Source organism: Eschrichtius robustus, chromosome X, assembly GCF_028021215.1.
Source record: "Eschrichtius robustus isolate mEscRob2 chromosome X, mEscRob2.pri, whole genome shotgun sequence".
NCBI lineage: Eukaryota > Metazoa > Chordata > Mammalia > Artiodactyla > Eschrichtiidae > Eschrichtius > Eschrichtius robustus.
In genome coordinates, this window is record NC_090845.1 from 92774230 (window position 1) to 92790809 (window position 16580).

Here is a 16580-nt window from a genome sequence, read left to right on the forward strand (position 1 = left end):
CCCAGCCGGCCGTCTCCCCCCTTTTGCTAGCAATGGCCTCGGGCAGGAGGCTGCGCGGGGAGGCCGCCCCCTCGCCCCGTTGATTGGCCGCGCCGCCCGACTCATCTTGCTCTTTTGTCTCAATGGGCAGCGGCTAAAAGAAGCGGCGGCTGCCGGGAGGGCCCAGCGGGTGGGCGGGGGCAGCCGCTGCTGCCTTGGGAACCGCGCTGCCTCGACTCGGCTACCCTTAGCTGGGCGAAGCGGCTCCGTCTGGCGGCTCTGGGTCGCTTAGCGGCTGAGGAGGCGTCATCTTTTTCCCCTGCAGGGCCACGGTGACCGGAAGGCGGCATCCACAGCTGTCCACGCCGGAGCATGGGCTGTTCACCAGCCCAACACAGGTAAAGAAAGGGGGCGCGATTGCCAGGCCCGGAGAGAGGAGGGAAAAGCCCCATCAGGACTGGGCGGCTCCCCGTTTGGGGAATCGGGGACTGCGAGGCAGGGGAAGGAGCACTCCCGCGGCCCCGCTGCGCTGAGGAAGGAGGTGGGTTCCACTGGATGCTGCCGAATGGGTAGGATTTGCCAGGATTGGCGGGAGGGCGTTTTCCGGGGGTGGTAATGGGGCGGGAAGGGTGGGGGAATCGCAAGCTGTCTGCCTTGAACCCCCTTTGCATCTCCTGATCCCTTCCTGGTGAGGGATATGTGGGTGTCCGTGTCCAATTCCCATTCCCTTTCTCCGTGGCAGGCCATCAAAGCCGAATCCGAACTTGAATTCTGTGCGGCTGATTGCGGAGCTGGTAGGCCAACGATTTCCCGGGGTGGGGTGTGGGGAAATCGCTTTGGCTTGTATTCACAAGGTGGGAGAGGGAATTTTCCGTCTGGCTACAGCGGAGGAGGGGTCGAGGGAGCAGGATGAGGGATGAGACTGCTTCTGACCCTTCCCTTCCCTGCCCTGCCCTCCGCGATGGTCCTGAGGACTGGGATCTGCAACCTCATATGGACAGAGGTAGACCTACCTCGGAATCGAGCTTTCTCACGGAGGCACCTGTTGCAGAGACTGAACGTGAAATAAAGGCGCGCACTTGTTTCTGAGCTCATAAAAGAATCTTGAGAAATAACAGGGCAAACTTTGAGAAGGGGGTGTGGTTGAGACGTGAGACCATGAGTTTAATGGAGATCTTACTTGCTACCACAAATCTGTGAGACTTAGACCATTGCACTCTATTTTGAGAGCCCAATATCGGCTCCACACACTGACTATTTCACTTAGAATTCTAAGCAACAGTTGTTCTCCCACCTGGAGAACTGGCAGGAGGGGATGGTTGTAGCTCTGAAAAGCACCCTGCTAGCACGGGGACACCCATTAGCTCCTGAAGGTTGTAATTGCCAGTTTCCTGCAGGATATTTTCAAGCCAGTGGACAAATGGAAAATGTACCTCAGGGTGTTCAGGAAGGTAAAGAAAGCGACCGCTGACTGCTTTCCTGCAGTCTACTACATTACTGACCTTTCCCCCCCACCTTTTCTTTACAGTCCCTACTGAGATACAAGGAAGGCAGAGCCCAGAAACTTTGTTTTGGGGATTTCTCCTGCGGATTAGGCTTTTCTAAAAAGCCTGAGCAATTTGTTATATTCAGCTAGACGATCATCGTCCGTCATGGCTAGCATCATTGCACGTGTGGGTAATAGCCGGCGGCAGAACACACCCTTGCCACCTTGGGCCCATTCCATGTTGAGGTCCCTAGGGAGGAGTCTTGGTCCTTTAAGGGTCAATATGGCAGAAAGAAACATGAAGTTGTTCTCGGGGAGGGTGGTGCCAGCCCAAGGGGAAGAAACCTTTGAAAACTGGCTGATCCAAGTCAGTGGGGCCCTGCCAGATTGGAATATGTCTGAGGAGGAAACGCTCAAGCGCTTGATGAAAACCCTTAGGGGCCCCGCGCGGGAGGTCATGCGTTTGCTGCAGGCGGCCAACCCCAACCTAAGTGTGGCAGATTTCTTGCGTGCCATGAAATTGGTGTTTGGGGATTCTGAAAGCAGTGTCACTGCCCATGGTAATTTTTTTAACACTTTGCAGGCACAAGGGGAGAAAACCTCCCTTTATGTGATCCGTTTAGAGATGCAGCTCCAGAATGCTATTCAGGCGGGGATCATAGCTGAGAAAGATACAAACCAGACTCGCCTGCACCAGCTCCTTTTTAGGGGCTGAGCTGAATGGGGACCTGCGCTTCAGGCTGAAGCATCTTCTCAGGATGTATGCAAATGATCTGGAGCGGCTTCCCAATCTCCTGGAGTTAATCAAGATGATAAGGGAAAAAAAAAAAAAAAAAGATGATAAGGGAGGAAGAGGATTGGGATGACACTTTTATGAAACGGAAGCGGCCCAAAAGATCTGAGCTAATCATGGAGAGGGCAGCAAGCCCTGTGGCATTTCAGGGCCCCCAGCCAATAGCCATCAGCACTGCTGATTGCGATGTGATAGAGGTAGATGATACCCTCAGTGACTCAGATGAGGATGTGATCCTGGTAGAGTCTCAGAACCCTCCACTTACATCCATAGGTGCCCCTCCCCTCAGAGTCAGGGCCAGACTTCAGGCTCAAATACTGGTCATCAATTCCCTAAAGAGTTCCCAGGCTCAATCTCCTTCTACCAGTGGTGGTTCTGCATATAAGAATGATGGTCCTGGGGATATACGTAGAGGCAGGAAGAGAAAATATACAGCCCGCTGTTCATACTGTGGTGAGGAGGGCCACTCAAAGGAAACCTGTGACAATGAGAGCAACAAGGCCCAGGTGTTTGAGAATGTGATCATCACCCTGAAGGAGCTGACACATACAGAGGAGGAGAAGTCGAAAGAGGTTCCTGGTGAACACAGTGACCTCTCTGAGCCACAGTAAGGAGCTAGACCCAGCCCTAAGTGAACCCTTAACTGTATTCAGAGACTGGTGATGGGGAAAACAGGGGAGGGGGTGGGGGAGGCTTCTATGTGCATGAATTAATCCACAAAGTGACTTTCATTGGGAAAGAAGAGGTTGTGAACACCAGCAAAATGGAGGGGACAGCCTGACCTCTGTCCCTGCTCCCCCCTCTATCTGCCGAAGGATCTATTCTGTGTGTGTGTCTATTTCCTTGATGACTTTATTCTTTTTGTGAAAGGAGTATAAGTCATTGTTAAACCTTCAAAAAATGAAGGAAAATACAAAAACTAAAGTAAAAATTACCTGAAACTCTCCATCCTTGTATAACCATTGTCAGTCTTTGGATAAATGTCCTTCTAGATATTTCCCTATTCCTGCGTACCGAGATAGATAATAGATAAAAGTGATCAAATATAAGTGCTCTTCTATACTGTGTATTTTTTTACCAAACAATGTATGTTGTGGATTTTTATGTCAATTAATGTATATAATCATGAAGTTTACTGTCTCTGTGTGTGATATTACTTTTAGGAATATAGAAGGAAAATAATAAGAAAACTAGATATAGAAACTATAAATGGGGGGAGCTCATACTGTGAAGTGGTGGTTTATCAACCTCATTTAAGATGAGGAAAAGAGAAGCTGAAAGGAGCTATCTCCCAAAGAGTCCCTTATCACAACTGACCTTTCTCCTATATCACAGAGTCAAATTTGCACCCACTAGTTAATAATGCCCCAATGCTTTCTTAGCTAATGCATCTTGAGAAATCTGATGACAGGACAGGGGTGGGAGCAGAAATGAGAAATGGGTATTTCAGGCGCTCCATTCCTGTTCACTTTGGAAAGGGGTGGCTCTCCCTTCCCTGTGCAGATTCCCTAGATTGCTGCTACTACTGCTTCTGGACACCACCTGGTGGCAACAACAAGACTGTCCTTTGGGTTGACACTACCCTCTGGCTCCTCCTCAATTACAGAGAAAGCAGCTACTTATGAGAGTTCAGTACCAGGAGGCTTGGCACGGCCCAAGCCTTACCCTAGCTACATGCTAGGGGACACCAGAAGCCCAAGGACTCCCAGCTAACCTCCCCCTGACCCAAGAAATGGGAATCACCATGGAAAGATGAAAAGCAATATGGATGCCAGGGCATGTGAAAACACAGGAATTAGAAAGCCAGAAAGCCCACATAGCCTTTCAGAACTGAGGGCATTAATAGGGGAGAGACCTTCCTGGACACCTGATCTTGCCCCATCTCATGGCTTCAGATTGGAGATGATTTTTAAAAATGACTGACATGACCTCAGTCCTTGAGGGTCCCATGTTCTTTGTAGATATATCATTAGTTCCTATCCTTGTGAACAGGACAAGGTTGGTAGGGGGATGATTTCATTTAAGTCAGGGTGTGGAGTGAAATGAATGCAGACCTGAGGGAGTTTGTCAGGAAGGAACTAGGGGTGAGAGAACAGGGTGTGCTGTGCCGGGAATGGTGTGTGGAGGAGAGGAACAGGAAGCTGTGTGGGTAGGAGAGGCGGGAGAGGGGGACAGGGCACGATGGTCGGGCAGGGGACTCACATCCAGATCGACAGGAAGCCTGGTAGGAACTGCAGACCCAGAGGTTTCACACAGAACCCTGGGCTGTGTGGTCCCAAGAGGAGAGGGGTGTTGAGGCTCTAATTACGCTAGCCTGTTCCATAGAAACAAAGGGGTCCCACAGGCTGAGGCACTGAGGGAGGGCTAGAAGCCAGGCACTGCAAGAAGCCCCCTGCAGCCTTCCCTGCGCTGCCGCACTCAGAACCTTCCTTGAAGTGCTTCTCCTTCCAGAATCACCCCCCTTAAGCTCCTCCCTGGTTCTTGCTCCTGTTGCATCCGTGACTCCACAACTGACCTTACAATCCACCTCAGCCACAGTCTCTCTAGGTGGAGGGGGGTGGGGCACAGTCTCCTGTGCTCTGCCACCACCCCTCCCCCACCCCCAGCAGTCCAGGTGTGCCTTAAGCCTCAGTTCCTTAACCCTCATGGCCAGAAGGAGGCTGGGAGAGCTCCTCTGCCTTGGACCCTTTAGCTGAGAAGTGGCCAGGAGCAAATGCTCAAGAGGCCCACTCCTTGCATCCCTCTGGGGCACTTCTGGGCCCCTGGCAGCCACCTCCATCTCTCTGGAGCCAAAGGGGACCCCTCCCGCACCCCTGAGCAGGAGGTAGCTCCAGTCAGGCCCCCAAAGCCACAGGGGCACCCAACATTCTCTGACTCTTGTAGGTCTGTAGCTTCCTTTGTATCCTTCTCTAAATCTACCCTTGGAGGGAATCTGCCCACTCATTTATCCTAGATTAAAATATTACTCTTTCTGCTCACCTTTTCTCAATTTTACCCTATAAACACTTGTTGAATGATTTACCCAAATAAAGTTTATGCTGTCATAATTTCTTTCTGGGACCAGGTAGAATAAAAAGAAAAATAAATAAATGCTACACCTACCAGGCCCTTCCTTTTCACTGGAGTTAGCTCGGGGGTTCAGTATAGACCACTGCTTTGAAATCCTCTAATCCATTCCTTTTTCTTCCCGCCCCCAGTCCTTCTCTATGTCATATAAACTTGAAGTTGTCTAAATTTTTATTTCACCAAAATGATGCATACCCGATATTTTATTTCACTTTGTGTGACATTGGCTTTTCCTTATTTGGGAAGTATGTAATTTCCCTATTTGGAAGAGATGGGAGACCTGGGCATTCAGATCAGTCTGAGGGTTATAGCCAAAAGAAAGCTTTTAAATAATTTTGTGTCTGATAGCCTTCATTTAAGATTATGGGTTTTCTCCCTTCCTTTTTCCCTTCAGTCTCATTAGACGCTAAGAGATAAAATGAGTCTTTCGTCAGGAGAAACTAGCCTTTGAATGACCTTCTTTTGCATTATCTCCCTCCTTCTAGATACTATCTTCCCTTGGCTTCCATGACACCTGTCTCACAGTTCCCCCCCTAAGATCTTTTCGGTGCCTCTTTCTCAGTCTCCTTTGTTGAATCTTCTTTCTCTTCCTGATCGTTCCATAATAATAGTGATAAAAATTAAAATCACCACAACTGTGATTTATTGAAAGCTTATTACATGTCAGGAACCCTTGTTCTAAGCCCTTTAAAGGCAGTATAGCTCTTTAATCCTCATAGCAACCTCAGAGGATAGCTATTACTATTACTTTCTACTATTACTATTACTATTAATTTAATTACTATTAATGGCCACATATTTAGATTACCACAGTGCACTAGATGCATTCCCTGTGCTATACAGCAGGTACCCATCAGTTGTCCATTTTATACATAGTATCAATAATGTATATGTGTCAATCCCAGTCTCCTAATTCCTCCCACCCCATCCCTTTCCCCCTTGGTATCCACTCATTTGTTCTCTATGTCTGTGTCTCTATTTCTGCTTTGCAACTAAGATCATCTATACCATTTTTCTAGATTCCACATATATGCGTTATTATATGATATTTGCTTTTCTCTTTCTGACTTACTTCACTCTGTACGACACTCTCTACATCCGTCCACGTCTCCACAAATGACCCAATTTCATTCCTTTTTATGGCTGCGTAATATTCCATTGTATATATGTACCACATTTTCTTTATCCATTCCTCTATCGACGGACATTTAGGTTGCTTCCATGTCCTGACTGTTGTAAATAGTGCTGCTATGAATATTGGGGTGCATGTGTTTTATTGAATTATGGTTTTCTCTGGGTATATGCCCAGTAGTGGGATTGCTGGGTCATATGGTAGTTCTATTTTTAGTTTTTTAAGGAACCCCCTACTGTTTTCCATAGTGGCTGTATCAATTTACATTCCCACCAACAGTGTATGTGAGGGTTCCCTTTTCTCCACACCCTCTCCAGTATTTATTGTTTGTAGATTTTTTGATGATGGCCATTCTGACCAGTGTGAGGTGATACCTCATTGTAGTTTTGATTTGCATTTCTCTAATGATAAGTGATGTTGAGCATCTTTTCATGTGTTTGTTGGCCATCTGTACGTCTTCTTTGGAGAAATGTCTATTTAGGTCTTCCGCCTATTTTTTTTTTTTTTTTACATTTTATTTAAAAAAATTTTTTTGTTGTTTTTTTGTTTTTTTTGTTTTTTTTATTTTTTAAATTTTTAAAATCTTTATTGGAGTACAATTGCTTTACAACGTTGTGTTAGTTTCTGTTGTACAACAAAGTGAATCAGCTATAAGTATATAAATATGCCCATATCCCCTCCCTCTTGAGCCTCCCTCCTATCCTCCTTATCCCACCCTTCTAGATCGTCACAAAGCATCAAACTGATCTCCCTGTGCTGTGCAGCAGCTTCCCACTAGCTATCTATTTTACATTTGGTAGTGTATATATGTCAATGTCACTCTCTCACTCCGTCCCAGCTTCCCCTCCCCCACTGTGTCCTCAAGTCTGTTCTCTAGGTCTGCGTCTTTATTCCTGCCCTGCCACTAGGTTCATCAGTACCTTTTTCTTAGATTCCATATATATGCGTTAGCATACGGTGTTTGTTTTTCTCTTTCTGACTTACTTCACTCTGTATGACAGACTCTAGGTCCATCCACCTCACTAAAAATAACTCAGCTTCATTCCTTTTTATGGCTGAGTAATATTCCATTGTATATATGTGCCACATCTTCTTCATCCATTCATCTGTCAATGGACATTTAGGTTGCTTCCATGTCCTGGCTATTGTAAACAGTGCTGCACTGAACATTGTGGTACATGTCTCTTTTTGAATTATGGTTTTCTCAGGGTACATGCCCAGTAGTGGGCTTGCTGGGTCATATGGTTGTTCTAGTTTTAGTTTTCTAAGGAACCTGCATACTGTTCTCCATAGTGGCTGTATCAATTTACATTCCCACCAACAGTGCAAGAGGGTTCCCTTTCCTCCACACCCTCTCCAGCATTTATTGTTTGTAGATTTTTTGATGATGGCCATTCTGACTGGTGTGAGGTGATACCTCATTGTGGTTTTGATTTGCATTTCTCTAATGATTAGTGATGCTGAGCATTTTTTCACGTGTTTGTTGGCAATCTGTATATCTTCTTTGGAGAAATGTCTATTTAGGTCTTCTGCCCATTTTTGGATAGGGTTGTTTGTTTTTTTGAAACTGAGCTGTAATAGCTGCTTGTATATTTTGGAGATTAATCCTTTGTCAGTTGCTTCATTTGCAAATATTTTCTCCCATTCTGAGGGTTGTCTTTTCATCTTGTTTATGGTCTCCTTTGCTGTGCAAAAGCTTTTAAGTTTTATTAGGTCCCATTTGTTTATTTTCATTTTAATTTTCATTACCCTAGGAAGTGGGTCAAAAAAGACTTTGCTGTGGTTTATGTCAAAGAGTGTCCTGCCTCCGTTTTCCTCTAAGAGTTTTACAGTGTCTGGTCTTACACTTAGGTCTTTAATCCATTTTGAGTTTATTTTTGTGTATGGTGTTAGGGAGTGTTCTAATTTCATTCTTTTATATGTAGCTGTCCAGTTTTCCCAGCACCACTTACTGAAGAGGCTGTCTTTTCTCCATTGTATATTTTTGCCTCCTTGTCATAGATTAGGTGACCATAGGCGCATGGGTTTATCTCTGGGCTTTCTATCCTGTTCCATTGATCTACATTTCTGTTTTTGTGCCAGTACCATACTGGCTTGATTACCGTAGCTTTGTAGTATAGTCTGAAGTCAGGGAGCCTGAATCCTCCAGCTCCATTTTTCTTTCTCAAGATTCTAAGTGCTTGTTGATGGTATATAGAAATATAATTGATATTTTGATATTGATTTTGTATGCTGATTTTGCTAATCTCTCTTAATAATTGTAAATTTTTATCTGTAGCTTCTTTAGGATTTTCTGCATACACAAGCATATCATCTTCAAATAATAACTGCTTTATTTCTTCTTTTCCAATCCATATTCATTTTATTTCTTTTTCTTGCCTTCCTGCACTGGCTAGGACCTAGAATGCAAGACGTGGTGATGGGGGACATCCTTGTCTTATTCCTGAGCTCAACACACTTTCAACAATTCAACATTAAGTATGACATTGGCTACAGGGTTTTGATATACCATTTATCAGATTAAAGATGTTTCCTTCCATCCCTAATTTACTAAAAGTTTTTAAAATCTTCAATGGGTGTTGAATTTTATTGAATGTTTTTCTGTATCTATTAAGATGATCACATTTTTCCCTTTTACCTATTAATATGTTAAGTTACATTGTTTGGTTTTCTAGTAAGAAAATAACCAGGAATTCCTGGTAAATCCAATTTGGTCCTGATTTATTATAATTGTTAAATATTGCTGGATTCAATTTGCTAATATTTTTTTAGGATTTTTATATCTATGTCCATAAGAGATATTAACCTGTAATTTTCCTTTCTTGTAATATCCTTATCAGACTGTGGTATCAAGGATTTGCTGGCCTAATAAAATTAGTGGAGGAGTACAACCTTTTTTTCCTATCCTCCTTTGGTTTTCTCCATTTACAAACAAGGAAAATGAGGTCCAAGGTGTTTTAAGTAGATTATTTCTTGTATCTGTATTATATTCAATTACTTGCTAATAACCATGATTTATTGAACCAGACTCCTTATATATCGTTATTTCCAATGTTACCCTATTATAAACCTGCTGAGAAGAGCATCCTCATTCACATGCAGATTTTCACATGTAACCACTACTTCCTGAGGATACATTCCTAGAGGTAGAGTTGTTGAATGAAGGACTATGTTCTACAGGAACCAGAGGGAAAGGTGGCCCATGGCATGACCTACTTTGGTAGCAATGGTTCATATTCAGGGCCCTTCCTCATTTCTTAATGTGCCTGTAATACTCTTTAACCCTGAGCTACTATAGACTTTTTAAAAAAATATTTATATTCTGGCCGCTCCGGGTCTTAGTTGAGGCACATGGGATCTTTTAGTTGTGGCATGCGGGATCTTTAGCTGCGGCATGGGAACTCTTAGCTGCGGCATGTGGGATCTAGTTCCCTGACCAGGGATTGAACCCAGGCCCCTGTATTGGGAGCATAGAGTCTTAGCCAGTGGACCACCAGGGAAGTCCCTATAGACTTTAATATGTAATATTTAAAGGTCAATTAGCTCTAAGAAATCACCAAATTACTTAAATTTTCAAACGGTTTGGGGAGTTGTATTTTAACTTTTTTAATGGAACTTTTGAAACATGCACAAAGTGTAGAGAATGGTATAATGAACGCCCATGTTCCCATCACCGAGCTTGAAGAATTATCAACATTTTGCATCTTGTTTCATCTATAATCCTTTATATTTTTAATGGGGTATTTTAAAGCAATTACTAAACAGCATATCAAATGGTATGATTCTTCTGTACTCTATCCATAGTTATATCTCCCCTTTTCCATTCCAAATATTTTTTTATTGGGGTAAAATTCGTGTAACATAAAATTTACCTTTTTAAGTGTACAATCTGGTGGCATTTGGAATACATCCATTTTTAAAATTTCTCTTTATTCTCAGTACATTTTCCCAGAGGTTTGTTTACTAGTCTTTTGGACAAATTCACTTTTGGTTTAGCTGAATTTTCTACTGTTTGTTTTCTACTTCATTGATTTCTACTCTTATCTTTATCGGATGTTCCCTTCTACCTTAACTAAATTATTATACTGGACATTTGCTGCACATATTTTCAGTCTTTTTTGCAGTCTTCATTTTAAATATACACACTTTGGCTTTAAATTTGCTTTTGAGTACTGTTTGAGGTGCATTCTACAAGCTTGCCTGAAAATCAGATCTTTCATTATCATTCAGTTCTACATGTTTTATTATCCATTTCCAGCAGATGGAGGCACTTCTCTGGCTGAAGACCAATGGCAGAATTTAGCCTCAAGATGGTTACAGGCTTCTGTAAACTTCTAGATCCACAGTCCCAACCACTCTACCGTCACCCTTGATGAATACCACATCTTGAGGTACTCAACCAAAATAAAAGGATGATCTCACTTGCATTTTCTGGAATGAGACTACATCACCCCCTTCTTTGTTTGGCTACCCTAAATCCTCCTTTTGTGATAACACAACTACCCTCAATGACATATGGATGAAAAAGAAGATAATTAGAAATTTCGTTTCAAGCAGGAATATGTTGCTACACTGTACCGACTAAACCATGTTCCTCAATCCAGCTTTTGGGAGTTGGGCACTGGATGAGCTGTTTGGGCACTGGCTAAGCTCTTTGAGAAGTGATATAGTGATTCCAATCTGAATACTGTACTTTGTGTAAAAGTGGCCAGTCAGGTTGCCTATGGAGGGGTTGGGCAGTTGGATCAAGAGAGGAGGGACTTGATTTGGGCATTCTTGAAACCCTGGCTCCTTCCCTTACAAGCTGTGTGAACTTGTGTATGGTAGTTAACTTCTCTGTGCTTCAGCTTCCTCCTTGGTAAACTGGAGTAATAACAGGAAGTCCTTCAAAGGGTTGTGGTGAGAATTAAATGCGTGAGCATTTGCAAAGTTTTAGAGTGCCTGGTACATTTCAAGCACTGTGCCACAGACTACCATCATAACTGCACCAAACGCTTCTCTCCAAACTTTCTGAATAGGCTTGTAGATGGATTACCTAAGCCCTCCCTCTCAGCCTCTTCACAGGGAATTTTATTAAACTCAGTAGCCTTAGGCTACTTTACTCATGTGAAGGGGGGAGAGAATAAAAATCCTGTAAGAACCAAATAATTCCTCTCAGAACAGGAACTGTCTTTGCTTTGGAATACACCTGCAGGGATGCTTGTTTAGCTGGCGAGGTGAGTGAGGCTCTCTGGACCCAGCTGAAATGGCCTGGGTCTAGAGGAAGACAGCAGCTATACTTCTCTGCAGAAGGAACTCTGGAGAATGGGAGCTGCTAAGCCAGGGAGGTGAGGCAGACCAAGGGCCAGGAAGGAGGCTGAATGGAAGAGAAGTATGAGTGAAACTGCCTTAAGATTCTTTCGTGTAATTTGTTGATTGGTTAATTTGTTTATTGGTTGGCCTTTAAAAAAAATAATTTGTTTTAACATTGTTTAGTGTAGCATATGCTCAATTAAAATGAAACAGCTTTCAAACACAGAAAGAAACAAAGTAAAAGTGAAAGCTACCCCAACTCCCTGCTGTCTAGTCTGGTGTATGTTCTTCCAGATCTGCTTTTACACAAACACAAACATATATGTTCTTGTTCCTTTATATAAAATTCAGGTCATAGCAGGCACTTGGCTCTGAGATTCTCTTTCGTGTTGTCTGCTGTGTTGGGATGAACTTCCTCCACTCTCCCAAACCTTCAGTGAGATCCTGCTACCTGCCTTGTGCTGGCAGGTATTTGGACTAGGTCCTTGATTTCTATCAACAGTTTCTCTCAGTGAAAGGGAAAAATTATAGTTTTACCTCCCTACATTCATATAATGATATTAATACAGCCACTGCTCATGGTGCCGCTACTCTGTGTCCGGCAGTCTCTTCGGTGCTTTACTTCAATTCTCACATCACTTTCTCACAACGAGCCCTTGGAAGTCAGTCCCACTATTATTGCACGTGGGTTCACAGACAGAGGACTTGAGAGGCCCAAAAGCTAAAGAGAGGAATAATAAGTAGGAAAATAAACATGTCAGAATCAGGACTCAGACCTGTAGTGTCTCTTTAAATCTTCACAATGACATTATGAGGGAGCTGTCACCACAAAGGAGGCAACTAAGGCTACAGAGTTTACAGAGCAAGATAAAGCCACTGAGAAACTACCAGTCCTCTCGTTTCATAGGTATATCTCTTCCTGCCAAACTGATGAAAGCAAGCAAGCAAGCAAAGATCTAAATGAATGGAGAGACATGCAGTGCTCATTGACTAGAAGACTCAATATAGTAAAGATGTCAATTCTCCCCAAAGTGATCTCTAGGTTTAAAATAATTAGCATCACAATCCCAGAAAGATTTTTCATAGATATAGACAAGCTTACTCTAAAATTTGTGAGGAAAAGCAAAGTAACTATGATAGCTAAAACAATTTTGAAAAAGAAGAATAAACTGGGGAGAATCACTCTATCCAATGATAAGATTTATTATATAGCTACAGTAAATTGAGGCAGTGTGATATTAGAGGAATGAGAGATACAGATCAGAGGAAACAAATAGAGAACCCAGAAAGAGACCAACACAAATACACCCAACTGATTTTTGACAAAGGTGTAAAACAAATCAATAGAAGAATAGCTTTTTCAAAAAATGGTGCTTGAACAATCGAACATCCACAGGCAAAAAAAAAAAAAAAAAAACTTCAACCCGAACATCACACCAGATACAAAATTTAACTGAAAATGAATCATGAACTTAAGTATAAAATGTAAAACTATGAAACTTTTAGCAGAAAAACATAAGAGAAAATCTTTGGGACCTCGATCTTGCTGAAAAGATCTTAGACTAGACACCAAAAAACATGACATACATAATGGAAAAAAGCATTATTAACTGGACTTCACCCAAACTAAAAATTATTGTGCTGAAATAGAGCCTGTTACGAGGATGAAAAGACAAGCAATAGACTTGGAGAAAATATTTGCAAACCACATATCCAACAAATAATTGGTATCTAGAATATGTAAGGAATTCTGACAACTCTACAGTAAAAAACAAACGATCCAATTAGAAAATGAGCAAAAGACATGAATAGAATCTCACCAAAGAAGACATACAGATGGCAAAGTAGCACATGAAAAGATGTTCAACATCATTAACCATTAGGGGAATGCAAATTAAAACCACAATAAGCTACCATTATATACTCATTAGAATGGATAAAATATAAAATAGTAATACCAAATGTTGGCAAACATGTGGAAAATAGGATCTGTCATACAATGTTGCTGGGAATATAAAATAGTAAGGCTCTGGATATCATTCTGACGGTTTCTTATAAAACTAAACATGCATTTACCATATGACCCCGCAAGCACACTCTTGGGCATTTATCCCAGAGAAATGAAAACATGTTCACACAAAAACCTGTACATGAATATTCGTAGCAGCTTTATTCATAATAGCAAAAGCAGGAAACAACCCAAATGTCCTTCAATTAGTGACTGGATAAACAAACCTGGTACATCCATTCAGTGGAATACTACTCAACAATAAAAAGGAACCAACTATTAATATACACAGCAACTAGGACGGACCTCAAGGGCATTTCACTTGGTGAAAAAAGTCAATCCCCAAAGGTTACGTATTATAGGGTTCCATTTATATAACATTCTCAAAATGCCAAAACTATAGAGATTGAGATTAATCGTTGCCAGGGTATAAGGACGGAGCAGGGGGCTGAGAATATAAAGGGGTAGCACAAGGGAACACTTTTGAGATAACTGAACAGTTTTATATCTTGACTGTGGTGGTTGTTACACAAATCTATACATGGGGTAAAACTGTAGAGAGCTACATGCACTCATGAAAATGAATGCATGTAAAAAGTGATGACAGGGGCTTCCCTGGTGGTGCAGTGGTTGAGACTCTGCCTGCCAATGCAGGGGACACGGGTTCGAGCCCTGGTCTGGGAAGATCCCTCATGCCGCGGAGCAACTAGGCCCGTGAGCCACAACTACTGAGCCTGCGCGTCTGGAGCCTGTGTTCTGCAACAAGAGAGGCCACGATAGTGAGAGGCCCGCGCACTGCGATGAAGAGTGGCCCCCGCTTGCCACAACTAGAGAAAGCCCTCGCACAGAAACGAAGACCCAACACAGCCAAAAATAAATTAATTAATTAATTTTAAAAAAAAAGTGATGACAACTGAATATGGTCTGTAGTCCAGTTAACAATACTGTACCAATATCAATTTCCTGGACTTGATATTTTATGGTAATTACATAAGACACTGTCATTGAGGGAAGCTTGGTGACAGGCACTTGAGCCTCTCAGCACTGCTTCTGCAACTTCCTGTGAGGCCATAATTATTTGAAAGCAAAAGGGGGGACTTCGCTGGTGGTCCAGTGGTTAAGACTCCAGGCTTCCAATGCAGGGGGCGTGGGTTCAATCCCTGGTCAGGGAACTAAGATCCCACATGCCTCGTGGCCAAGAAATAATAATAATGAATAAAAGTATATAAAATGTAGCATTAAAATGTTTTTGAAAAATAAATAAAAACAAAAAGTTTTTTTAAAAAGCTACTGTGGGATTTCCAGAGTTTCAAAAAGTAGCCTTGGTGACTTTAATTACTAGAATCATTCTGTGCTACTTCCTTTTCATGCATAGCTGGGGTAGTTTTAAAATTCCTTTTCCTTTTGGCAAGTTTTGCAAACATGTGCTCAAAGGAAGTACACTAGTGCTTCTTTTTAAAATTCTGACAGCTTTTTTATAATACAGTTTAAAATAAAATTACATGCACATGGTAAAAAAAGATCCTACTTAAAAAAAAAAAAAAAGATCACTACTATGTTTTTAGACCCTAAAGACTTTTGCTTATATAGGTTATAGATCTACCAATATTTACTATATTCAGAATCAAAACTGAAAATATCTAAAAACATTTATTAATTCATTAAATAACAATAAACCCACATGTTAACATAAACAACATATTTTATTAAAATAACTATTTTCCAAAACAAAAACTAATTTAGAAATATTTTATATTTTTGAAAACCCCTGTAATGTCTGCCTTAATACAAGACAGCTAGACTCTTGTATTTGCTTCATCATTGTGATATGATTGTGGTTATTTTGGTTGATGTGTATGAAGAAAATCCAACCTTATGGAGATATGTAGTGGGAAAAAGGAGGATTTCCCGGAACTTTGAATGCGTCTCAGGTGTCAGGTGTCTCCAGGGTCCCTAGACCACACTTGGAGAACCACTGTGCTGGAGATACATACTGAAATATTTACAAAGGAAATGTTAGGATGTCTGAAATTTGCATTAAAATACTCCAACACACACACATACACATATACACGTCAATTCTCATTATACATGGTAGTCATGTTCAATAAAATTACCTTGAGCAGTGAACTAGCAAATGCTGAGTCACTGAGGTTCCTGCAAGCCCCTGGTCACATTCTCATCAACCAATCAACATATAACCTTGTTTCACCTGTGTTTCTGTTTAAAGACACCTTATTTTATATTTCTTAAAATAATGAATTATATGCAGTTTCTTAAAAAATAAATTTATTTATTTATTTATTTATTTTTGGCTGCATTGGGTCTTTGTTGCTGCACATGGGCTTTCTCTAGTTGTGGCGAGCGGGGGATACTCTTCATTGCAGTGCACGGGCTTCTCATTGCAGTGGCTTCTCTTGTGGTGGAGCACGGGCTCTAGGCATGCGGGCTTCGGTAGTTGTGGCACACGGGCTCAGTATTTGTGGCTCACGGGCTCTAGAGCACAGGCTCAGTAGTTGGGGCACAGGGTCTTAGCAGCTCCGCAGCATGTGGGATCTTCCCAGACCAGGTCTCGAGGCCCTGTCCCCTGCATTGGCAGGTGGGTTCCTAACCACTGTGTCACCAGGGAAGTCCCTGCACTCTTTCTTTATAATACCAAGAAGGGTCTAACGTTTTCCTGACCCGGGAAAATGACTTTAAATTTAAAGTAACGTGACTTTAAATTTCTTTGGCTCTCAGCCTCACAAAAATGTTGTTTACTATGCTTTGGAAAGTTTGGCTGTCATCTTATGAACCCACAATTTAGCTGCTTTTCCATCTTTGC

The 16580-nt window shown here is 42.2% G+C and overlaps 1 protein-coding gene across 1 annotated transcript; it reads left to right on the plus strand.

Moving 5' to 3' along the window:
- The first annotated feature begins 1631 nt into the window (after positions 1 to 1631).
- ZCCHC18 (zinc finger CCHC-type containing 18) lies at positions 1632 to 2869 on the plus strand. Its single transcript, XM_068533180.1, is given in 3 exon segments — positions 1632 to 2168; positions 2170 to 2271; positions 2273 to 2869. Coding segments are annotated over 3 exon segments (1236 nt in total).
- The last annotated feature ends 13711 nt before the right edge of the window (positions 2870 to 16580 follow it).